The sequence below is a fragment of the Cebus imitator genome, unplaced genomic scaffold, assembly GCF_001604975.1.
Source record: "Cebus imitator isolate Cc_AM_T3 unplaced genomic scaffold, Cebus_imitator-1.0 Scaffold364, whole genome shotgun sequence".
In the NCBI taxonomy this organism is placed as follows: Eukaryota; Metazoa; Chordata; class Mammalia; order Primates; family Cebidae; genus Cebus; species Cebus imitator.
The window spans coordinates 943422-968914 of NW_016107679.1; the positions used below are offsets into that span (position 1 = coordinate 943422).

Sequence of the window (25493 nt, forward strand, 5' to 3'; positions counted from 1 at the left end):
TATTGCAGGATTGGGTTTCTGATAAAATTGATGAAGTTCAGCCACCATCCTTTCATTGTCTCACGTGACATCTTTCAGCATGTGACGCCTCCCACCATGTGATGACATGACAAGAAGGCCCTCATCAGATGCAGCCCCTTGATCTTGGATTTCCTAACCTCCAGAACCAGAAACCAAATAAAACGCTTTTCTTTATAAATTACCCAGTTCATTATATTCTGTTTTGGCAACAGAAAACAGACTAAGACCAGTATATTTTAATTTTAGGTAGCTGCAGGTCACCCAGATAGAGATGTCCAGAATTCAGAAAGATATACACAGAAAGAGACAGCGATGTGTTAAGGTAGCTGGGTCAAAATGCCTTGTGGAGAAAGAACAACAGATAGAAAGCTCAGGAAAAAGACCAAAGGTAGAGTTACAGTTTGAGGAGTCATCCGCCTCTAAAAAGGTGATCGAAGTCATTGGAGCAAGCATGATTGTCCAGGAAGCAAGTTGAGTGACAGAAGAAGAGAAAGACAAAACCCTGAGGAACACCAACATTTATGAGCAGACAGAAGAAGAATAGCTAACAAAGAGACAAGGTGCACTAGTAAGAGAGAAACAAGAAGAACCTAGGGAAACTGGTGACATGGCATAAGGAAAGAGGGATTCAAAGAAAGAAATAGTCCTGAGAGTCCAATGCCACAGACAGGTTAAGGGTAGTAAGCAGTAAGAAGAAATGTTGGTAAAATCCATGCTTGGGGAAGAAATGAAACATGGAGTGATTCACCTCTGTGATTTCTATCAGCCATAGTCTGGTTCTCTGAGTGGCAGAATTATGGAAAGATTTCCAGGCCCCTTCCCATTTACTCAGCAGAAATCCCTGAGGGATTCATGTTGCTGTTATGATGAAATAAGCTATGAGAATTTTCTTAAAATTTGTAGTAAGCCATTGCCCTGAGGGAGCAGGCAGGATAGAGACATAGAAAGTGGTAGCAGCCCTTACATACATTTGAGCTGGCTCTTTGACCCCAGTGGAATGCTCTCTCCTGCAGACTCCACATGCCCATGCCACCTTTGCACTTTCCTCTCCAGAAGACAACCCTCACACTTTCAGCTGCCCAGAACACCAAAGCATATGTTCTTCAAAATTCTGATGCAAAGTGTTTTCAATACTTCAAATGTAGTAACCCCCATCCTTGAACAATACCCAGTGCTTGTCCTACTAAATGCTATCCCCCTCACCTATATCTTTAACTCTCTTCTTATCTCCTAAGGGCTTCTATAACCTCAGTACTTCCTCAATATTGTGATCCTCACTTTTAACTACCCAAGACTGATATCCTGTTCCCCACAGAGTCCACACTCAGTATTAGATATGCCTATCATGTTCCCATGTGATGCTGACTACAATATAAAGAATATAAGGAGTGAGCATGCTTTCAGTTATCATCTTATGCCTCTTAGCTCTGAAAAGACAATATGGTATAGTTGCTATGGTTTGAATGTTTCCACTAAAACACATGTTAAAATTTAATCACTATTGTAACAGTGTTTAGAGGTCAGATCTTTAAGATGTAATTAGGTCATGAGAACTCTATCATCATGAACAGATTACTGCTGTTATCATGGGAATGGTTTGGTTATCAAGAGACCAGGCTTGTTATAAAAGTGAGTTCACCCGATTTCCTCTGCCTTCCACCATCAGATTATCCTTACCAGATGCCAGCATAATATCCTTGAATTTGCCTGCCTCTAGAAGTGTAAGAAATAAATTTCTCTCTTTTTTTCTTTTTTTAGAGACAAGGGTGCACTCTCTCACCTAGGCTGGAGTGCAGTGCCTGATTATAGTTCACTACAGCCTCAAACTCCCAGGCTCAAGCAGTCCTTTGATCTCAGCCTCCCAACTTGCTGAGACTATAGGAGCAGGTCACCATGCCCAGCTATTTTTTTTTTTTAACTTTTTGTAGGGACAGAGGCTTAATTTTTTGTTGCCCATGCTGGTCTTAAACAGCTGGCCTCAAGAAATCTTCTCGCCTCAACCTCCCAAAGGGCTGGGATTACAGGTGTGAGCACAGCACCTGGCCAATACATTTCTTTATAAATTACCAAGTCTGTGATATTCTGTGATAGTGGCAGAAAACAAATTAACAATACTCAATAAAGTATTGTGTTAAATTACTTGCGAGGAGAACAAATACAATGCTGGCTCTGGCACTAGTTTTCTTTGTGAAATACCTTTGTAAGTGTAAAAGCACTACAGTATAAATGCAAGATACCACAGTTGATATTTCAGAACTGTGAATCAACGGTAGAGAGTTCCAGAGTGTACATAAATATAATTAAGTGGTCTTCCCTTGTTAAATCAGTTGGAGTTAAAGGTACCTACTCATCTGAATTGGAAGCAAGATGTGGATAATTCAAAATAATAGCTAACAAAAGTGTCCCACTTATCTTTAAAAAGCATTATTTTAGGAAGGCAAATCCTCTGGAGAGTTTTTTTTTTTGATTCATAAAATGGATCCCAAAGTCACAAATAATTAATTTTCTGAATTACTGTGACTAATTGAAATTTGACTTCATTGTATAAATTGCTTGATAATTCATTTACTACATAATGTTAAAAATTGAGATCCTATGACTCATGTGTTACAATTTTCTTTTCTAACTGATTCTGAAAGGCTTTTTATGATTTTCCAGGTAGCAAATTTAATTTTCTTTTTGAGACTTAGATTTTCCTTTAGCAAAATGAAACAATTACTGAATAATAACGTTTTTACTTTGACTAATTTGAATGTGCATTTTGTTAGTCCCTCAAATTGTAGTGTAGCATTTTCTTAGACAGTGGTAAGTGGATGGTAATGGAAAGAATAGGCTTGATTTTAGACACACTTCAGTCACAACTTCTCACCAGCCCTGTAATGTTGGGCAAGTGTCATGACTCCTGAGAGCCTCAGATTATCGTCTGTAAATTTGGGACAATAATGTCTATCTTGTAACATTATGATGAAGAATTTCTGGGTAAAATTATTAGCACAGTGGTTGGCCCACTATAGATACTTAATAAATGGTAGTTATTTTATTACTAATAACCTTTGTAGACTTCAGCCATCCCTCCAAAATTATTAAAAGTGTATTCTAGATAAGGAGAAGAGATTGCACATTTCGTATGAGTAAAAGATCCCCCTCAATTAGGCAAAGATTGATATATGTTGGATATAGGTTCACATTCCCTCATATGGAATTCTGAAAACCAAAATTTTTTTCTAACAACCTAAAGTTTTTCAGAACTTATTTGGCAGCAAAATACAACCTAAACTCATTTCTCAGTTAACTCCTGATGTGAACTAACATGAGGTCTTTATTTCACTTTGTGTAAATTTTCCTATGTTTCAATATAAAATTAATTAATCTTGATTTTGAGATTTAAAAAATTAATCTCCCTTCTGGGATGCTACGTATGTATAGTTATATGTTCTACATTACAATCCTAAAATCTAAAAAACTTGGAATTTTGAAACACAGCTGGCCTCAAGGGTTTCTGATAAGATATGGTGAACCTGTACTTGCTTTCTTGGTCTGCTACACTCAGGGTTTGTAAAAGGATAAAGATGAATGTAATGAAACAGTCTCACAAGTTTTTCAATTGTTTAGAATCCAAACAGAAGGCCAAAGAAGTTTGCCATGCGTACTTTATGAAGCTCCGCTCTGGCCTTACAATAAAAAAGGAGGCCTGTTACTTTATGAGAGAAACCACCAAAAGACCTTCACTGAAAACAGGTAAGAGGAACTGTACATTCTCTGGCAATAATGATAGGTGTCTATTTGCCTTCACTTACCACATTTAAATATGCAATTACTTTTCCTCACTTCAAGATTCTTTTTGGAAAATAGGATGATGAACTGCTTTTTAGCTATTTTTAAAAGGGCATATAAAGAATTTTCAATAGCATGACAGAAATGGTTATGTTATAATGTTAAGTGAAAACAGAAGATACAACATTATATGTAAATATGTTCACAATATTTTTAAGTTTTTTTTTTTTAATTTAAAGGAGGTAGGTTTAAGTGTTAATAGTGTTTGCCTTTTGGGTGTTGAGACTCTGGGTGACTAGTTTTCTTCCTCCTGATCTCTGACAAGTGTGCCCTACTGAGGTATAAGGGGTACCAGGAGGTACTGATCCCTTTGGACTATGGGGTGGCCAAAGCCCTGCAGTCAATCACTACTCTCAGCAAGCAGCCTTAACTGGGAATCTTCAAAGGAATGTTTGTGCAAAGTGGGGATTGACAGTCCACTCCTAACCCCATCTGGTCTGCAGGTGGAAAGCACAAAGAACACCTGGTACTCACTGCCTGTCAACAGCAATCTACCATGAAGTGCTTTGCCTTTGATATATCAGTGGTCCCGAAATATGCTAAAGCACTTCATGCTGCAAGTATCCCAGGTATGACTGGTTACAGAGGTGATGTGGGAGTGAGGAGGGAGGTATGACACAGGACCCTGGAAAGTGCTATTCCAGGTAGCAGTCCCAAATCTATGTCTTTAGCATGTACCAGAAACTTCTGCCCATTTGCAACTGATGTGTCCATCCAACAAGGCAAGGCAGCTGATCTAATAATGCACATGCATTCTCTAGTTAGCACTCCATCATTATCGTGAAATGGTTGCTATGGATTGGAATCTCATAGTCATTAGTTTTGGTGAAAATATATTATTCTTTGGGAACAAAACTCAGGTCTCCCCCACCAAATTTCAACAGTTTGACCATGAAAGGAAAGAACTATTATATTTTTAAATATAATTCCAACACTTTATACATTTTAAGTAGTAGTTCAGATGGTTTTAAATTTTATCACGTCCTTGTACAAGGTCCCAAGATGATGGTGACTATCAAGAGGTGAAGAGATCATCATTTAAAAAAAACTTGGCCAGGTGTGGTGGCTCATGCCTGTAATCCCAGCACTTTGGGAGTCCGAGGCGGGCAGATCTCCTGAGGTCAGGAGTTTGACACCAGCCTGGCCAACATGGCAAAATCTTGTCTCTACTAAAAATACAAAAATTAGCCCGTCATGGTGGTATGCACCTGTAATCCCAGCTACTTGTGAGTCTGAGGCATGTGAATCACTTGAACCCTGGCAAACATTGCCGTGAGTCGAGATTATGCCAGGGCACCCTAGCCTGGGCAACAAGAGTGAGACTCCATCTCAGAAACAAGAAAAGAAAAAAAAAAAACTTTACCTGGAACTTGCAGTTGCCATTTCAAGCATTATTCCTGCTATAAATGTCCTAAATTCCCAGAAGCAACACTGAAGTTTCTCATTAAGTATTTCTAAATCATTTACTTTAGAAGTTCATGTACAAATTCAGTATGTAACATTCTCCTTAATATTTTGTATCATATTTTTTTCCAGGCCCCATGTAGGTAGTCCCTAAATCTGCTCCAGTTTACTTCAGCAGGCTACAAAAATATTATCATTTTCTATGTATATTTTGACACTTCTTAAAATTTGGGAGCACTGCACTAAGTGTCCCTGTTATTTAGCCAGAGGAGAGAATAGGCCTCATACCTGCATTCTCCAAGACTGTCAGAAACTTCTGGATAACTCCATACTTTATAGATAAACATTTATTTATCCATGTCTATCAAAATACAGTCCCTTCTTTACCACGGTCCTCAGACCATGGGGTGTCATAAAGTGAAAGTTTCCTCAGACAATGTCTGTTACTTTCCATCATCTTTTCCCCACCAAACCCTCCCAAAAGCACACTCATACAGCCTCCCAGGGCCTTCGTGCAGGAAACTAGTATCTTTAATCCCTTTCAAGGGTCACATCTCAGATTTTGAGCTATGTAAAGCTTCTGCAAAAGGCTTTCATCTACCCAACAGTGACATACAAAATGCAACTCAAATTGCAAAGATGTTTTTTGAGCATTTTTTAAAAAGGTTGCCAAAAGAATTGTGCCTGACAAGTTTTTGAATTCTTAACAACAGGAATTTCACCTATTACAGAATCTCTTGCTTCCCTAAGCACATACAATGATCAATCCATTATTTTTGCTTTGGAGGATGAAAGTTATGAGATATATGTTGAAGACTTGAAAAAAGATGAAGAAAAAGGTAGAATATTTTCTTTTTCTATAATGATATAATAATGACTAATAGAAGTAAAACATCTTAATAAAACTAAATCTACCAAACTTTAAACAGTGGATTAAGTTAGACATGGCAAACAGGTCACACTGTGTGCTAACTCTAATGCATTGGTAGTGGATGCCTGAATCCACTTCTGTGTTAAGGAGGATTCAGAAGTTTCATCAGGTTCATCAGAGAAGAACGCTGACATTGAAATGTGGTATCTACTACGAAAGACAGAAAAAGGGACCACAGTATTTGCTATCTCTAAATTATACACTAGATCTTTCTAGTTTTAATAATACCACCAAAGTACAACCTTTATGCCAATACTATGAAAAATATTTTAAATATTTTAATAGCAACTATATTGGAGAATTCATCAGAGCATATTCATGCATTTTTGAGACCTTTCTCAAAAGCACATAAGTTTTGCTTTTATTGATATATAATAAAAGGGGGGGATTTTTCTGATGGTATGTATGTGTTAGAACTGAAAACTTAGTAAAACTGTATCTCACCAGAGGGATTTTATGCCTCCTCTTTCAGCCAAAGTGTTACTGAGTTATTACGAGTCTCAACACTCCTCAAATGAATCAGGTAATTTGGAGGGCTGGGTAGCTATAGTGCTTGAAATATTAAGTATGGGGTAAAGATAAATCCAAAATACCCGATGGGAAAAGAAGATAGTCACAGAAGGTTATCTACAACCCAAGCTCATGGTAAAACTTAGATTCTCAGAGGATGTATTCCCATCCATTTTACAGCTTAATCGTTAGGGTAAAGTTTTAGCTACACTTAACAGAGATCCAAAACAAGGCTGGCTTATGCTAGAGAAAACTTTCTGTCTTAACCAGGGCTGAAATGGGAGTTCTGCTCAACAAGTTGTCCAGGGACCATCTCCTTCTATCTTGTGGTTCTGCCAACATCTATGTGGTTCGAGAGTACTTAGGAACGTGACAATGCCCAGTTATCAGGACAGAGAAAAACAGATGCATGCATTTTATTTCCCTTTAAGGGTACAACCTAGATGTTGCACCTAACACTTCCTCTCATCTCACATTGGTCAGAACTCAGTTGTAATACTAAGCCATAAGAAAGCAAGCTGGGGAATCTCCTATTACTATTCCAAAAGAGGAGTAAATATTGGGGGACACTATGGCTTTACATGCAGAAAGGAAAGCTGATGCCCAGAGAAGTATCCATTAGGGTCACAATTCTCCAGTTAAAAAGCATATAAGAAAACTAATTTCTCTCTGGTTTATAAGTACCCTCTACTTATGAGTGACTCTTGAATTTGGGTTCAAATATTTCTAAGAGACCTGTTAGCGAATGAAGTAATTATGTTATGTAACATCTTAGACTCTTTTCCTGTATTAAATTCATTTAAATCAAGATGAGCTACAGTTCTTAACTTTATCATTTATAACTTCTTAATTGTAAGGTGATGGCGTTGATGGTAAGATGTTAATGGTAGCCCTGAGTCCTATGAAAGACTTCTGGTTGCATGCCAACAACAAGGAGTACTCTGTGGAGGTAAATATACATATATGATTATGGAACTGTCATGAATGACTCTACCCATGTGTTTAGATTTGGGTGTTGGGGTATTTTGCAGAAGAAGTTTTTTTTTTCCTGTTGTACATAAAGCACAATCACTTACTACAAATGACTTGCTTCTAGGGTAAGGAAGGGAGGAAAGTGGCATACATGACTTTACTACTGAAAATCTGCTCTCCACCAGCAGTACAGCATCATCTGGGAGGTTGTTAGAAATACCGGATTCCAGGCCCCCAGAAATAAATTGGATTCTGCATTTTAAGAAATCTCCAGGAAATTCATATGTGCCTTAAAGTTTGAGAAGCACTGTTATATAGAATGATCTCAAATCCTTTCTGTTTGGTCTTAGGAACTACTATGTTCCTCTAGGAAACATTTCTTTGTGTAACATCATTTTCTTAAAGAAATAGAAAAAAAATTTTCCACTCTGAGCCTGCTTAAGAGAGGTCATAAGCATTTCCGTGTGCCAAGATTTATAAATAACCTAACATCTACATTCCGAACATAGGATTCATTGCACACTCTTCTTTAGTTAGTAAATGGCATTATTATATTGGTCATGATGTGTAACTATAATTATCTTGACAAACCAGCCAAAGGTAGAGGCATGGAAGAAAACAGAAGAACATAATATAGAAGATAAATTATATAAATACACAAAATAATAAAGCTAACGCAACCATGTAAGTCCTTATTAACATAAACGGTGGATGGTAACCAGCATCTTCCTAACCAAAACATTCCTAAGCATATGTAATCTAGTGTTTGGCATGTAAAACTACTCAATAATAGGGCTACTTAGACCGAGCTCTATTATATAGCAAGCATTGTGCTAAATGTTTCGCAAGTATTATTTTATTTAGTACAGTAACTCTACAATGGAGTTGTTGTATTGCTCAAATGTTGCTGTGTAACAAATCATTCCAAAGCTTAGTGCCTCAAAATAATAATCATTTATATTTACTTATACATCTGTAGGTATTTTGGCGATTGACTGATCTAAAAAACTGGCTAGACTTAAAAAATGAGGCTTGAGAGATAAAGCAACATGCCCAAGGTCTCAGAGATAGTATATGTCAAAAGTAGGGTACAAATCCAGAACTACTGCATCCAGATCCAGTCACCCCATCCATGCTGCCTCTCTATCAACTGTCAGTGAATCAGATCAAAACCACCCCCACCCCTCTATTCACTTCTCCCCTCTTCTCTCCACTACCGACTAAGCGAACTTGCTAGAAATATCAAGTCATAAATAAGTATTCCCCTTTAGTTTCCAATACGGACAGGTAAAGTTGACTCTGAACTTCCCATTCACATATGGATTTCTTTCTCTCGTTTCCTCAGCTCCATAAGTGTGAAAAACTACTGCCAGACCAAGCCTTCTTTATCCTTCATAATATGCCCTACAACTGTGTTTCATTTGAATGCAAGACTGATCCTGGAGTGTTTATAGGTGTAAAGGATAATCATCTTACTCTGATTAAAGTAGACTGTTCTGAGAATTTGTGTGAAAATATCTTGTTTAAGCTCTCTAAAACTTAGTTGATGGAAACTTGTGGGTCTTGGGTTGGGTACCCAAATGCTACCACTGGAGAAGGGATGAAAGATAAAGAGACAGGTGACACCTAAGGGAAATGAAGAGTGCTTAGCATGCTGTGGAATGTTTTACTTATTATGTATAAAAATATTTTTTCTAATCCTTTTTTAAATTTCCCTCTGTAAAACTGCATATTCAATACAAGTATCAGTATACTAAATAGGATATTGGTAAAGAAACTGTCAACATTCTAGAGTACAGTCTGAACTTTACTTTTTTTTACTTTCAGTCCAGAAAGAACTTCACATTTAGAGCTAAGACCACTGAGGAGAGCGAGAGCCAGAGTTCAAGTCTCTCTGTAGGCAGGGATCCATTTTAAAGAGCTACTTAGAGAAATAATTTTCCCCAGTTCCAAACAATAGGCTCAAACACTAGAGCTGCTAGTAAAAGGAAGACCAGATGCTTCTTAGAATTATCATTTTTTCAACTGGAATAAAATATCAAGTTTTTTTGTAGATGTCTTAGGCAACACTCAGATCAGCTCTCCTTTACTGTAAGGGGATATGGAACTTCAAAGGCCCACATGCCAAGGCAGGATAACATAAATGTATGAAAAAGTAAAGATAATTGAAAAATTAAGAAAAATAAATCCAATATTTGTAAAGTGAATAACTTCATCTCTAATTAATTTTTTAAATTCTGATTTTTATATGTTGAGTTTACTTTAAGCAAGACATTCTTACATTAGGAAGTGAAGTAAATTTTAGTTCAGACACAAAATTTCATTTATTGGGAATACCTAACACACCAAAACTTTAAAAAAGAAAAAAAAAAGTACTGAGCCACACATGTTTTAGAGCATCCAGGTGCCATATAATCCAACTACCATGGTAAGGCCAGAAATCCTCTTACCTACCAGAGCCTAGATGAGACACCGAATTAACATTAAAATTTCAGTAACTGACTGTCCCTCATGTCCATAGCCTACCATCCCTTCTGACCCTGGCTCCCAGGGATCTATGTCTTTTGATATACTCACTACCACATTAGGCAAAGTTGCTTCTAATCCTTGTTTCCCACGTGCACAAGTCTTTCTGTTGTCCAGCTTCCTGATAACCCTGCTTATTGTGGAATATTCATTTGACGTCTGTCTCTTTTCATCTCTTTTAACCACCATGTCCTTGATATATCTTTTGCACCCCCCAGAACTTCATTTCTGTATCACCTGACCTCTGGATGCCAAAACTTTTATTCTTCTCTGTCTGTTGCAGAATTTTAAACCTATGAATGGCGATATTTTTTGTTAAACATCTTTGTGTTTTACTGTCACCAGAGCAATGAAATTTATACTCAACTATATAATAACATTTTTAACTACTAAAGGAATAGTTTTTGTTTATTTTAAAGTCTTAGCAATTTCTATTATAATTTTTCTTAGACTTAATACTTATGATAAATGACTAACATAGTAATAAAATATTTATGAAATATGACCTTTTCTGAAAGTATGTACTTTTACATTTCTAATTTATTGAGACCTATTAGATGTAAGAGCTGGTAGAATATAAAAAAGACTGAGAATTACTGTACACGGGCATTACAATTGTAAAACAATATATCTTTGCTTCATTGTTTTGTCAATAATTGTTACCAGAGAGATAAAAATAAAAGCAGAATATGTTTCCCTTCTGAAAAACATTATTGATATGTGCTTCTGTATGACAAACTTAAAATGATTATTAAATAGCCAAATATATCTACTACTTTGTTTATATTCTTGAATAAAGTATATTTTCCAAAAGTACGTAAGACTATAATGATTTTATCATACGATGACTCAATATTCTGAAATTCTTAACTGAAAGTAAGCATACTCTAATCTACCAATGTTGGTATCTGGAGTAGGTCATTACCTGGTAATTTTGGTGATACATAGCTAAGTAATAGTTTCAAGAGAAGAGATTGTGTCTTTTTCACCTTTGTACAGTCAGTGCCCATCCTAGTGGGTAGCACAAAGGTGTTTAGTGACTTTTACTTAGGATCAAACAGCCAACATGTACCTGTATCAGAACCTTGGTCTGATAATCCTGACTCCTTATTAAAATAATTTTCAACTCAGCTCATTTATTTTCTGTGTTTAATTTTCCTTTTTAAAAAAATAATTTCCACCATCATTATAGTCAGTGTAATTTGATTAAAATATTCATATGTTTGGTGGCATTTTTGTCACTTACCTGCATGTGTTTTGATGGTCCAAATGCACATTACTGGAAAGAATTTATTCATTTCATTGTATCAGAAACGATAACTTTGCCAAAACTTACTTTTTCCTCATTTTATTTATGTTCTTTAGGTTTTATGTATTTACTGAATATCTTGAAATATTGTCAAGAAAATTTTATTTGAATGAGTAAAATGACTTAGAATTGGGAAGAAATAAGTAAGAGTCGAGATTCAGGGGTAATTTGGAAATAAAATTGCCAATCTAATTAAAAAACAGCAGCTTGATTTAAACCTAAGACAATTTATTTATAATCTCCACTTCTGCAGAACAAAATAAGCCAAATCATAATTTCAATCTTTGTGCCTTGTGCTGAGAAATTTCATGATGGATGGATATCTTCAGCAGCAATCCCATTACTGGGTATATACCCAGAGGAATAGGAAAACAAATTATTCTACCATAAACATACATGCATACAAATGCTCACTGCAGCACTATTCGCAATAGCAAAGACATGAAATCAACCTAAATGTCCATCAGAGACAGACTGGATAAAGAAAATGTGGTACTTACATACACTAGACTACTATGCGGTCATAAAAAAGAACAAGATCATGTCTTTTGTGGGAATATGAATGGAGCTGGAGGTCATTATGAACTTATGAATAAAAAGAAGGAAACAACAGACACTGGGGTCTACCTGAGGGTGGAGGGTGGGAGGAGGAAGTTGAACAGAAAAGATAACTACTGGGTACTGAGCTTAATTCCTGGGTGATGAAATAACCAGTACAACAAACTCCCATGACATGAGTTTACCTGTGTAACAAACCTTTACATGTACCCTCAAAACTAAAACAAAAATTAAAAAATAAATTAATTAAAAAAAAAAAAGAAATCGTCAACTGCTGTACTCCGGTGGGGGTTGGAGTAGTAGGCTTGTCCCAAAACTCCTTCTCCCCTCAAGTATAAGCCTATTCAGCCCTGAAATTTCATCTTCTAGCAGGTATACATCAGATAGGTACCATATGTACGGGACTTTGCTAGGCACCGTGACAGCACAAAAGAAACCTAAGCCATCCTCCTTGTTCATATGGAAATTAAAACATCTACCATATGTATTATAACTCCAGCTCTGCAGTACAGTTGTACAAAGATGAGAAAGATTAGTGTGGGTTTGTCATCCAGGAAAGAAATAAAACTGAATTGCCTATCCCCATTCCCTAACACCCACTCTGATCTATTCTTATATCCATTCTCAAGGACATGTTATGCAGGTTCCTCATGAAGATCTTAAGTAAAAGGAGTAAATTCAGTTGTTTCAACCCCTTTAGTGGTCAGGATTGGGTATAAACACTTAGGAATCTGAGGTAATAAATCAAGAAAAGAAAGTGAATGCAAGTTGGTAGAGAGAGAATCAATGAATTATTTCCTACTGAAGTGCCAAGATGACTGTGATGGTTAATATTAGGTATCAACTTGACTGGATTGAGGTATGCCTAGATGGCTGATAAAGCATTGTTTCTGGGTATGTGTTGCCAAAGGAGACTGACATGTTTGTTTTTGAGACAGATTCTCACTCTGTCACCTAGGATGAAGTGCAGTTGAGCAATCTTGGCTCACTGCAACCTCAGCCTCCCAGGTTCAAGCAATCATTCCATCTCAGCCTCCCAGGTATCTGGGACTACAGGCACGTGCCTCCACATCCACCTAATATTTGTATTTTTTTTGTAGACCCAGGGTTTCACTATGTTGCGCAGCCTCGTCTCAAACTCCTGGGCTCAAGCGATTCACCCGCCCTGGCCTCCCAAAATGCTGAGAGTACAGGCTGAACCACCACAGCCTGCCAAGAATGACTTTTGAGTCAATGGACTGGGAAAGGAAGAACCACCCTCAATGTGGGTGGGCCTCATTCAGTCATCTACCAGCACAACTAGAACAAGGTAGATGGAAGAAAGGGTGATAAACTTGCTTGCTTAGTCTTCTCACTCTCTCTTCCCTTTCCAGGCACTTGCTTCCTCTTCTCCTGTCCTTGGACATCAGACTCTAGGTTCTTCAGCTTTGGGACTCTGAGACTTGCACCAATGGCCTCCCAGGGGGTCTTGGGCCTTCGTCCTCAGACTGAGGCCCACACTGTCAGCCTCCCTGGATTTGAGGTTTTCAGACTTGGACTGAGCCACTCTACCAGCTTCTCTTTTTCCCCAACTTGTAGATGGCCTATTTGGGGACTTCACCTTGTAATCATGTGAGCCAGTTCTCCTTAATAAACTCACGTGTGTGCGTGTGTGTATATATATATAAAATTGTGCGTGCGTGCGTGTGTGTGTGTGTGTGTGTGTGTGCGTGTGTAACCTGGTTCTCTCCTCTGGAGAACCCTGACTAATACAAAGATGAAATACTTGTTCAAGTTTAATTACAATCCCTAGCACAGAGGATGCTCCCACAAAGAGATTGCGTGAATCAATGTCCAGTATATTAAGAACACAGTTGGTTTGCTACTCTAGAGGCTGTGCAACTTTGACAAGGTAAGTAACCTCTCTCGATATCTATTTCTCCTCTGTAAATAGGCAGTACCAAATACTGTAATTATCTACCTAATATCCACAACCATCACCACTACTGCTTTACCAAAGACCCTCATATTTTTATCAGACAACAGTGCACACAACTAAAAATACACTCTTTCCCAGATTTCCACACAGCTAGATGGGATAACCATTCGGCATAGTTCTGGTAAATAAAATGTAAGCAGAATAATTGTTTACGAAAAACTTATTTTAAGAAGGCATATTTGACTGGCATGCCATTTTTCATCTTTTACCCCTTCTTTTCTTCCTACCTGAGCTATAGATAGGACACTGAATGCAGAGCAGCCAACTTCTGACCATAAGGTGATGAGCATGGGGACAAAGACCTACACATTAAAAACAGCAGCAGGGGCCGGGTTAGGGTCACACCTATAATTCCAACATTTTGGGAAGCTGAGGCAGGCAGATCACTTGAGGTCAGGAGTTCAAGACCAGCCTGGCTAACATGGTAAACCCATCTCTACTAAAAATATAAAATTAGCCGAAGGTGGTAGTGCATGTCTGTAATCCCAGCTACAAGGGAGGCTGAGGAGGAAAATCACTTGAACCTGAGAGGTGGAGGTTGTAGTAAGCTGAGATCACGCCACTGCACTCTAGCCTGGGTGACAAAGCAAGACTCTATCTCAAAAAAAAAAAAAAAAATCTATCTCAAAAAAAAAAAAAAAGAAAAAAAGAAAAAAAAATGGCAGGCAGGCAGGAAAGATGAAAGAATCTTGGTGTAGCAGACAATACTGGTGCTCTGCCCAAATTCCCTTGGATCTCTTTACATTGGATTATTTGATACCATTTCCACATGTGCCACACATCCATAACACCACCATCTTCCATATTTTTTCAATATCCAGCACTGGCAGCTCTTACAAGGATTGTCTTTGTGGTACTGATGCTGCTTTGCCCCCATGCACAGAGAAATGAAAATGTCTATGAGTTTGCATTACTCCCACCAGCCTCACAAGGCTTTTGAAAGCCCAACTCCTCAGTTCTTGGGTAGAATACTTCTATCTTAAATTTCATTCAAAAATTATGGTATGGAGCTCATGCTGAATCTGCCCTGTATAGCACTTTAACATGAGATCACATTCTTACTTAGATTCCTGTTTGTCCCTGCCTGCCTTGCCCTGCCCTGCCCTGACTGCCTTATCAGAATTTCTTGGAAACATTTCCTTAGTAAATCATATTATCATAATCCTTAACTCAGGATCTGCTCCTGGAGAACCTAATGCAAGATACCAGGTCACATGTGACATTGGAGAGCTGCCATACCAATCTTGTAGTACTATCTCCAAACTTGTTGTTGAGAGAGAAAAATAAACCCATGTCTGCTTAAGCTAGTGTTGGGTTTTCTGTTGAATGTGACTTAAAGCAAATTTAACCCATAGAAGAGATCATGGTAACACCTGCTTTTTTTTTTTTTTTTTTTTTTTTTTTTTTTTGAGACCGAGTCTTGCCTTGTCGCCCAGGCTGGTGCAGTGGTGGGATCTCAGCTCACTGCAACCTCCGCCTCCTGGCTTCAAGCGATTCTCCTGCCTCAGCCTTCTGAATAGCTGGGATTACCGACTCGGCCCCCATGCCAGCTAATTTTTGTATTTTTAGTAGAAACAGCGTTTGCAATCACCATGTTGGCCAAGCTGGTCTTGAACTCCTGGCCTCGGGTGATCCATCCGCCTTGGCCTCCCAAAGTGCTGGAATTACAGGTGTCAGCCACGAGCCCAGCCCACATCTGCTTCTTGGGACACTGATAAGAATTTCCTGGCACATAGCAAGCACTCAGTGAAAGTTAGCTTAGAAAAACAAACAAACCTGACTGATAAGAACAGTTTTTCTTAGGTACAATTAAAACACAAAAAGATAGTCAAATAACTCCACAACTTTAAAAGAATTTATTTTCTGAGAGATAAAGTAGGGGGCAAAAATCAGAAACATGAAATCTGGCAGGTATTAACCTACAAAACAAATAGGTATTTATTTATACTTCTTAACATACAAATAGGTTAAATAAATTCTTTCATGTACACCTTAGTTCATTCAGGCCACGATAACAAAATTAACTGGGTAGCTTATAAACAACAGAAACTTATTTCTCACAGTTCTGGAGCCTGGGAAATCCAAGATCAAGGCACTGACAGATTCAGTGTCTCACGAGGGCCTTTTCCCTAGATAGCATCTTTTGGTTATAACCTCACATGGCCAGAGTAGCTACCTACCTCTCTGGAGTCTCTTTTATAAGGGCACAAATCCTACTTATAAGGGCTCCACTTTCATGGCCCAATAGCTTCCCAAAGGTTTCGCCTCCTAATGCCATCACCTTGGCAGTTAGGATTTCAACACATGGGGGGACATAATCATTCAGACCATAGCAATATGCATCAAATATTACATTATGAATATAAAAACATTTAATAATAAAAATGAAAGAAAGACTGATATTCCTTCAAAAGATTATTGGATAAAAGTGCAGATGTTCTAAGATATAAGAATTGGATAACTAAAAATTTATGTGATAATTTATAATATTAAATAGATCAGAAAAAATTGAGAAATCAAAAGCTGTATATTGAAGAAAAAGCAATAAAATTGATAAACTTTGTCCAGACTGATCAGGAAAAAAAAAAGGGATACAAATTACCATTATCAAAAATAAGAGAGCTGACATCAGTAGAGATTCTAAAAATATTAAAAATAGTAAGATGGAAATATTATAGGCAACACTACATCAATAAATTTGACAACCCTAATGAAAACAGACAAATTCCTTGAAAGGCATAAACTACCAAGATTCACTCAAGAAGAAATAGGAAACATGAATAGGCCTCTATCTACTAAGGATATCAAATGTGAAGCTTAAAGTCTCATAAGAAAACTTCAACCTTCATTACTGAATTCTTCCAAACACTTAAGAAAGAAATAATATAAATTCTACACAAACTCTTTCAAAAAAACTGAAAAGGAGGAAGATTTATTGAATTTTCCTATGAGGCAAAATACACTGATATCAAAAACAAACATGACAAGAAAACTACAGATCAATGTTTTTGGTCAACACAGACACAAGAATTCTACAGAATTCCATAAAACTTTTAGCAGCAAGGCATGGTGGCTCATGCCTATTATCTATCCCAGCACTTTGGGAGGCTGAGGCAGGAGTATTGCTTGAGAGAATGATGCTGCCAGAAACAGAAATGAAGAGATGGGAAACAGAAGTTAGTGTGAAGGAGATAATGAGTTTGTTGGGACAGGTTGAGTGCAAACGGACAATGGAATCATGATATGGAAATACAGTTTAGAAATATAATTGGTACATTTGAAAATCTTGAAGCACAGTTGGTAATTAAACATTGGTTGTCTTCCACCATCCCTTTATTCAACTCCTCCCTCTTATACTTTTCCACTCATTCTAAAGTAATAGACAGTCCTACTGTCATATTAAGTTGTAAATATGGTCTCAATTCAATAATTAGAATGTCCAGTTCCATGAACAGACAAACCTCTAAGCTCAATTTAGCCTACCACAACCTCTGCTGGTGCACTCTGCCCTATGTGGCCCTGCATGGCATGTGGAGATGCTCTTTCCCCACCGTGTATGTATATGTGCCCAATGCCAATCTTATCCGACTGGTGTTGGCTGTTGTGTGTTTAGTTATCTCATACTATTTAAGGTAGGTCCTCCCTTCCCTTAACAAACAGGATGGATAGGAAGTGTTCAGAACAGGTGGAAGCCTGCTGCAGGTTCAGGAAGGAGTAGTTAACAGATATCAAGGACTGTCAGACCCCTGACCCTCTTCATTCCTCACTCCACATTGCCTTCTACAATTCCCTGCCCAAGATCATCAGCTTCCAGGGTTTTAGCTTCCCCTTTATTGACTGATAACTCTCCAGACCAGGTATCTTTCCTGAGTTGCAAGCCAACCCAAAAGGACTGGTTTATCTTGAATTCTGATACCTGCAGTTGCCTCCCTGCCTGTAAGCTTTCTCATCATCAATCTTTGGCCTTTCCTAGTCTTCCCTCCTTGCCTAGACTGAGGCCCTAAGCTGCTGCCCACTGTTCAATCCTGACATTGCGCCTAATATTTGCTAAGGCTATAGTCCAAAGAAAGGTCAGTATTGCACAATGTTGAATTTATCAAGACAAAAATACTCAGGTTCTTTTTAAGGTAGATGACATGATCACAGCTTCCCTAACACACTGAATCTAAAGAAAAATATGACATTTTTGTCGACTCAACTGCCAATCACCTTTAAGTAGGAGCATTCCAGAAACCACAAAGCAGCCATGGATTATAGGTTACTTTTGTGTTGGGCCTCCATATTAATAGAAGCATGATGGGCAACAAAGAGCATAAACTTTGGTACTAAAGAGATGCTGGTTCTATTTCAATTTCTTCCAGCTATGGGACTTCATTCCACTCTGAACCTCAGTCTCTTTGCCTATAAAATGGGGCCAATATAGCACTTAGACAGGGATCTTGAGAAGATGGAATAAGGGAATGGGCTCAAGCCCTTAGCACAATGCCTAGCTTGTATTAGGTCAACCAATGTTAATCCTATTTCTCCTCCTCCACATTCGTTTATAATTTAAAACCTAACCAGCCTTTTCCTTTCCACTCAAAAGAGGCCTACTTGTCAGAGTCACACTCAAGGAAAACAAACAAAAATGGCTAAGATTCCTGTTGCTTAGGCTCAGAGGAAGTGGCCAGATGCTCTCTTAGGTCAGAACATTGCAGCATTGTATGATTCCTCAGACAAGAGTGTTTTCAGCCAAAAGAACTAAATATGTTTCTACTTTTTGGTACTGGTAATATGATATTGTGCAATACTGGCCTTTGTTTCTGTTAAAATAATTATTTTACTCCATCATATTAAACAAAGAGTTTGGGATTTTGGGATGAGCCTCAGCTGGGACACCACCAGTTTGGCCTAAACAGTATCTCCTCAGTAAACAATCTTAAGAAATTACAGTAAATAATTTTAAGGAGAACAGAATGAACTGATTTAGTAATTCGGTTTCATACAACTACAACTTATTTAATAGGATTTTTTCTATTTCTCCCTGTAATTATCACCAGGACCTGATTACTGGAAACAAAAACAGTAAAGTACCCAATATTTGAAATTCAGCTATTTGGGGCAGCAATCTCTCCCTTGACACGTCCTTCCCCTTCAGTTTAAAAGAGGACCAGGAGGTGACAGAAAAATCATCTTTCCTTTTTTTTTTGAAGCAGGGTCTCACTCTGTTGCCCAGGCTGGAGTATAGTGGTGTAATCACAGCTCATTGCAGCCTCAGCCTCCCACCTTACCAAGTGACCCTTCCTGCTCAACCTCCTGAATTGCTGGCATTACAGGCATGTGCCACCATGACTGGTTAATTTTTTTTTTTTTTTTTTTTTTTTAGAAATGAAGTCTCACTATGTTCCCCAGAGTAGTCTTGAACTTCTGGCATCCTCCCACCTTGCCTTCTCAAATTCTTGGAATTAAAGGCGTGAGCCACTGCACCTGGCCAAAAAGTAATCTTTTAGAGGAACACTAACTTTGTAAAGAAAAAAAAAAAATCCCCTTCTCTTTATTTCTCGAAAACCAAGAGAGAACAATTCCCCATAAAATCATAAAATATGGCTAAATTTGGGGAGTCAGCCAAAGAAGTACACTAATATTTTATTGCTTGGCTGGTGTCTGCTCTACTACAGGCCCTGCCCAGGGAAGGCACTTTTAGGAAAGAATATGGAATGGTCACAATAACAGTTTGAGAAGTTTTAAAAGATTGTTCTTTCAGTATTTGACAGAATAATTACACCAAAAAATCATTAAGGATAGAGCAGACTGACAACACTATCAACTAAATTGACCTAATGAACATTTACAGAACATTCTACCTAACAACAGCAGAATATATATTATTTTCAAGGCACCTAGAACATTCACCAAGAAACACAAAAGAACTGAAATCTTATTAAGTATGTTCTCAGGCTGGGCATGGTGGCTTACAACTGTAATCCGACCAATTTGGGAGGCTGAGGCAGGTGGATCACTTGAGGCCAGGAGCTCAAGACCAGCCTGGCCAATATGGCAAAACTCCATCTCTACTAAAACACAGAAAAAAAAAAAAATAGCTAGGCATGATGGTCCCCGCAACTGTAGTCCTAACTACTCAGGAGGCTGAGGCATGAGAATCTCTTGATCCTGGGAGGCAGACGTTGCAGTGAATGGGGATCATGCCACTGCACTCCAACCTGGGTGACAGACTAAGTTTCTGTCTCAAAAAAAAAAAAAAATTATCTGACCACATTAGAATTAAATTAGAAGTAAGTAAGAGAAAGATATTTGGAAAATCCCCAAGTGTTTGGAAATTAAACAACACTTTTCCATAACTATACACCAAAAAAAAAATCATAATGACAATTAGAAAATATTTTATTTAAATGAAAATAAATTTAATATGTCAAAATTAGTGGAACACAGCTAGAATAATGCTTGAAAGGAAATTTACAATATTAAATGCTTATTTTAGCAAAGTCTCAAATCAGTGTTATAAACCTCCACCTTAAAAACTAGCAAAAGAAAAGAAAATTAAACCCAAAGGAAGAAGAAAGGATATAATAAGTGGGAGAAATCACTGAATCAGTATCTAATTGCACATTTGACCATTTCTCCTTCCATGCAAAGTGCACAACCAGGTGCACTGCTCAAAGTTCTCCCCAATGGGAAGATTTCCCTTTACTGCTGTCCTTCAGAGATATCCTAGAAAGGGGCTGTAGTGCTACAGCTGTCCACTTTTGGATAGTGCCTGGATATCATGCAGAAACATCTGTGAACCAGGCCCTAGTCTTCTCTTCCTCTGTCAATTGATCACAGGCAACTCCCCATAAGGCCATGGTGCAGGCTGATGTAATGATGATGCAATGCTGTTGTGCATGACCCACTCTATGCTAGACGGGTCAGAAAGCACTCAGTTCAAGACAGGCAGTTCAGGTCACATGGTGACTTGATGACCTATAATTAAATGTTCCATTTCCACCAAAGCCCAGTAATAGGCCAAGAGCTGACTCTCAAAAGGAGAGTAGTTATCTGCAGAAGATGGCAGGGCCTTGCTCCAAAATCCTAGAGGATTCACCTAGGGGTGCCTGCCAAAGGCTCCAAACAGCAGACCTATGTGCCACTGACACGTCAAGCAACATTGGATCTGCTGGGTCATATGGCCTAAGTGGCAGAAGAGCTTGCACAGCAGCCTGGACCTGGTGTAGAGCCCTTTCTTCTTCTGGACTCTACTCAAAACTGGTAGCCTTATGGGTCACTCAATAAAGAGGCCAGAGTAACACACCTAAATGATGAATGTGCCACCTTCATAATCCAAACAGGCCCACTAGGCATCTTTCTTGGTTGTAGAAGGGGCCAAACACAGCAACTTATCCTTTACCAGAGAAGGAATATCTCAACAGGCCCCACATCATTGGACCCCTAGAAATTTTACTGAACTAGAAGAACCCTGCATTTTAGTTGGATTTATTTCCCATCCTCTGGCATGCAAATGTCTCACCAATGAGTCAAGTGTGTTTGCTACTTCTTGCTTACTGGATCCAATCAGCATAATGTCATCAATGTAATGGACCAGTGTAATATCTTACAGAATTGAAAAGCAATCAAGGTCTCTCTAAATATGATTATGACACAAAGCTAGAGAGTTGATATACCCCTGAGGTAGGAGAGTAAAGATATATTACTGGTCTTGCCAGGTGAAGATCAATTGCTTCTGGTGGCCTTAAGAACGGGAATAGAGAAAAAGGCATTTGCCAAGTCACTGGCTGCATACCAGGTACCAGGAGATGTGTTAATTTGCTCAAGCAATGAAAGCACATCTGGCACAGCAGCTCCACTGGAGTCACCACTTGGTTAAGCTTATAGTAATCCACAGTCATTCTCTAAGATCCATCTGTCTTTTGCATAGGCCAAGTGGAAGAACTGAATGGGGATGTAGTGAGAATCACCACCCCTGCATCCTTCAAGTCCTTGATGCTGGCACTAATCTCTGCAGCCCCTCCAGGGATGCAATATTGTTTTTGATTTACTATTTTTCTTGGTAGAGACGGCTCTAATGGCTTCCATTTGGCCTTTCCCACCATAATAGGCCTCATTCTACCAGTCAGAGAGCCAATATAGGGGTTTTGCCAGCTGCTAAGAATGTCTATGCCAATTACGCATTCTAGGACTAGGGAAATGACCACAGGATGAGTCTGGGGACCCACTGTAAGTCAGACCTAAACTAAAACTCCATTAATTACCTGGCCTCCATAAGCCCCTACTTTAGTTAGAGGACTACAATGATGGTTTGGGTGCCCTGGAATCAACAGCTCAGAGCCAGAGTCCAGTAGTCCCCAAAAATATCTGATCATTTCCCTTTCCCCAGTCCACAGTTACCCTCATAAAAGGCCAGAGGTCTCCTTGAAAAAGGACAGGAGAAAGATTCACTGCATAAATTGTTGGTAATGTAGTGGGGTCCTTCCTTAAAGGGACCCAGCCTCACCTTCATTCAAGGGGTTCTGGTCTATAAACTGGCTCAAGTTGGGAAATTGACTGAGGGGCCATGATTCTCTGTTTTTGTAATTCAGATTAGTCATTTTTCCATTCAGTTTAGAAGTTTTCTGCTTGTATAAATTAAGTAGGAATGCAGAAGGCTTCCTATCAATTTCACTGCTAGGAACACCATGATTAGCCAATGCCAGAGCTCTACACCACTCAGACTATTCTGATTGCTGCCTTACCTCTGCTGTCCATTATGGTAGCCACACCCACCTTGCCTTTGACAGTCGAGTGTTAGGACTTGGACCCTGCCACCTTGGTATCCAATTATTCCCATTGTATTTAAATTTTGTAGTGGAGTGACTGCGGTTCCCACTGTTAAATGTGACATACAAAGAAGAGCAAATACAGGGCTCTTCAAAGATGCATGTGCTACCCTCACAAATCTATTTTGAAGGGCACTGGTCATGGATATATCTTCTGGACCCTCCCAGCTAGGATCAGCATGTCGAAAGTGACCAATCCACTCCATCATCCCAAAATCCCTAAGCCTTTGGGTCCCTTTCTCTATATTAAACCAAGGGAGATCAGGCATTTCCAGCTCACTCACAGTGGGCCATCTTTTCATCTGTATTTCAGCTAACCGAGCAAATACTATTACAACCTTTTTTAACTCCCAGAACTGCAACATTAAATGCAGAGTCCCTATTTAGTGGGCCCAAATCAATAAATTCATCCTGAACCAACTCTATGTTCCTCCCACCATTATGCCACACCCTTAGTATTCATTCTGATACCTGTTCTCCAAATTTCTGTTTATATAAATTAGAAAACTGAAGCAGTTCTTTTCTAGTATAGTTCATCTCCTTATGAGTCATACTCTCAACTTCACCTCTAGGGGCCTGCCAGGACTTTAGTCTAGTTATAGGTCTAGAAGCAAACTGAGGTGTTGGGGGTGGTTCCTGAGGAGAATCAATATTATCTTGCCTGGCAAGTGCCTCAAGGGAGGCCATCACTGTTGTCTTAGGCAGCACAGGGTTTATCTTCTCAGACAAAGGTGGAAAGGCTGATGGCAGCATGGGTTGGAGAGGGGATGTTGCCCCTACTGGGAATGGGCAAGCTGCTTTTTCTGGCAAAAAAGTTTTATCGGAGTTTACAAACTCAGTGAATCCAGCTTCATCAGGGTCCTCCCACACATCCCCATTCCAAATTGCAGGCTCCCACTCTTTTCCAATCAATGCCCTCACTTTAACAGTAGACATCGGGTGAGGCTGTGCATGAACTTTTTGTTGCAGGTCAGCCACTTGCACAATAAGAGCTTGTGTCTGTTTTCCACAATTTCAGCTCTTTCTCTACAGGAGATAAGAGTCTCACACAGGGCAACCTTATCATATTTGAGGCTCAGTATCTGCTTCTGAAGCCAGGAGACAGAGTTGTAATAACCGAGCAAGTAGAAGGAAACACCACGGTCTGAGTTCAAATTATGAGTCCTTTATTCAGCCGGCAACTGAGAGTCAGCTAATGCTCAAAATCTCTTGGCCCTGAGGAAAGTGCTTGTTTTCCCTTTATACCTTCATTTAGGTAGGGGAGGGGGCAGTCTAGCTGAAGCAGAATTTTACAGAAGCAGAACAAGCAAGTTACTAGGAGGCTGGTAACCAGTGGAGAGGAGGTTCCCAGAATTGTTGGTTGCTAAGGGTATTTCCATACAATCACTAAGCAGGGTAGCAGGGGGAACTTTCCATACAATCAATCACCAAGGAATGTATTTACAATAGCAGGTAAACTTATCAAGCAGGGTGCAGTTACAGTGGTTACAGGTACTGTGAACAGTGTGAACCACTCTTAACGGTTCAAAGCTTTGTGTGCAGCATGACCCATTAATGCACCTGAGGGTCTGCTGCAGGGAGGGAGAGGCTCGAGAGAGCTTGTCAGGTTTGCAGCTAAGATGAAGTCAGTTAGGCTAACCCAGGTTAGGTTATTACAGAATCCCTGAGTTCATTATTTTCTTTAATCACTTTGTCCATTAAACTTAGGAGCAACCAATCAGCTTCATTATAGTCCATGGTTCTCCGTATATGGTCAAAGGTATTATGTATAGAGTCACTAAACTCCTTGCCTCTCATGAGTGATGAATCAGGAATGTCAAATGTATTTATTTTGCATAACTCTCTAAACAGTTCAAGGTCTCTCTACATATGATTATGGACTATCAGTGTTCTCTATACTATTAAAAGTAGAGTCCTTAGCATTTTGGAATCTAATCATATTGAGCAGCCAACTCCAGAAAACCCAAAACCAATGAAAGAACTCCATCCTTACTTTCTCTAGAGAGACAGAACTAATAGAACAGATATATATAAAGAGGGGAGTTTATTAAGTATTAACTGACAAGATCACAAGGTCCCACAATAGGCCCTCTGCAGGCTGAGGAGCAAGGAGAGCCAGTCTGAGTTCCAAAACTGAAGAACTTGGAGTCTGATGTTCGAGAGCAGGAAGCATCCAGCATGGGAGAAAGATGTAGGCTGGAGGCTAGGCCAGTCTCTCTTTTCACATTTTTCTGCCTGTTTTATATTCTAGCTGTGCTAGCAGCTGATTAGATTGTGCCCACCCAGATTAAGGGTGGGTCTGCTTTTCCCAGACCACTGATTCAAATGTTAATCTCTTTTGGCAATACCCTATAGACACACCTAGGATCAATGCTTTGTATTCTTCAATCTGATTAAGTTAACACTCAGTATTAACTATCACCTAAGGATTCACATCCTTCCTCAACTCCAAAACAAAGTAGAGAAAAATCCACTTCTGCCCTATACTGACAGGACAGGGCATTATTAGATTAAGAATCTTGCAAAGCCGGGCGCGGTGGCTCAAGCCTGTAATCCCAGCACTTTGGGAGGCCGAGGCGGGTGGATCACGAGGTCAAGAGATCGAGACCATCCTGGTCAACATGGTGAAACCCCGTCTCT

The 25493-nt window shown here is 39.0% G+C and overlaps 1 protein-coding gene and 1 long non-coding RNA gene across 6 annotated transcripts in view; one reads left to right on the top strand and one right to left on the bottom strand.

Moving 5' to 3' along the window:
* Window positions 1-13717, top strand: part of IL33 (interleukin 33) — a 41393-nt gene extending 27676 nt beyond the window's left edge. For 2 of the 5 annotated variants that reach the window (XM_017506872.2, XM_017506873.2), the window contains exons 3-8: window positions 3634-3759; window positions 4299-4424; window positions 5973-6098; window positions 6663-6713; window positions 7558-7649; window positions 9018-11014. In XM_017506872.2, coding sequence (XP_017362361.1) covers window positions 3634-3759; window positions 4299-4424; window positions 5973-6098; window positions 6663-6713; window positions 7558-7649; window positions 9018-9215 — 719 coding nt within the window. In that variant the 3' untranslated portion in view covers window positions 9216-11014. Of the gene's footprint in view, window positions 1-3633; window positions 3760-4298; window positions 4425-5972; window positions 6099-6662; window positions 6714-7557; window positions 7650-7796; window positions 8083-9017; window positions 11015-13438 lie in introns of those variants that run through there. The other 3 variants (XM_017506877.2, XM_017506875.2, XM_017506876.2) reach the window with 3 other exon arrangements.
* LOC119467998 overlaps window positions 1-25493 on the bottom strand; it is a 93158-nt gene that overhangs the window by 57066 nt on the left and 10599 nt on the right. The window lies entirely within an intron of this gene.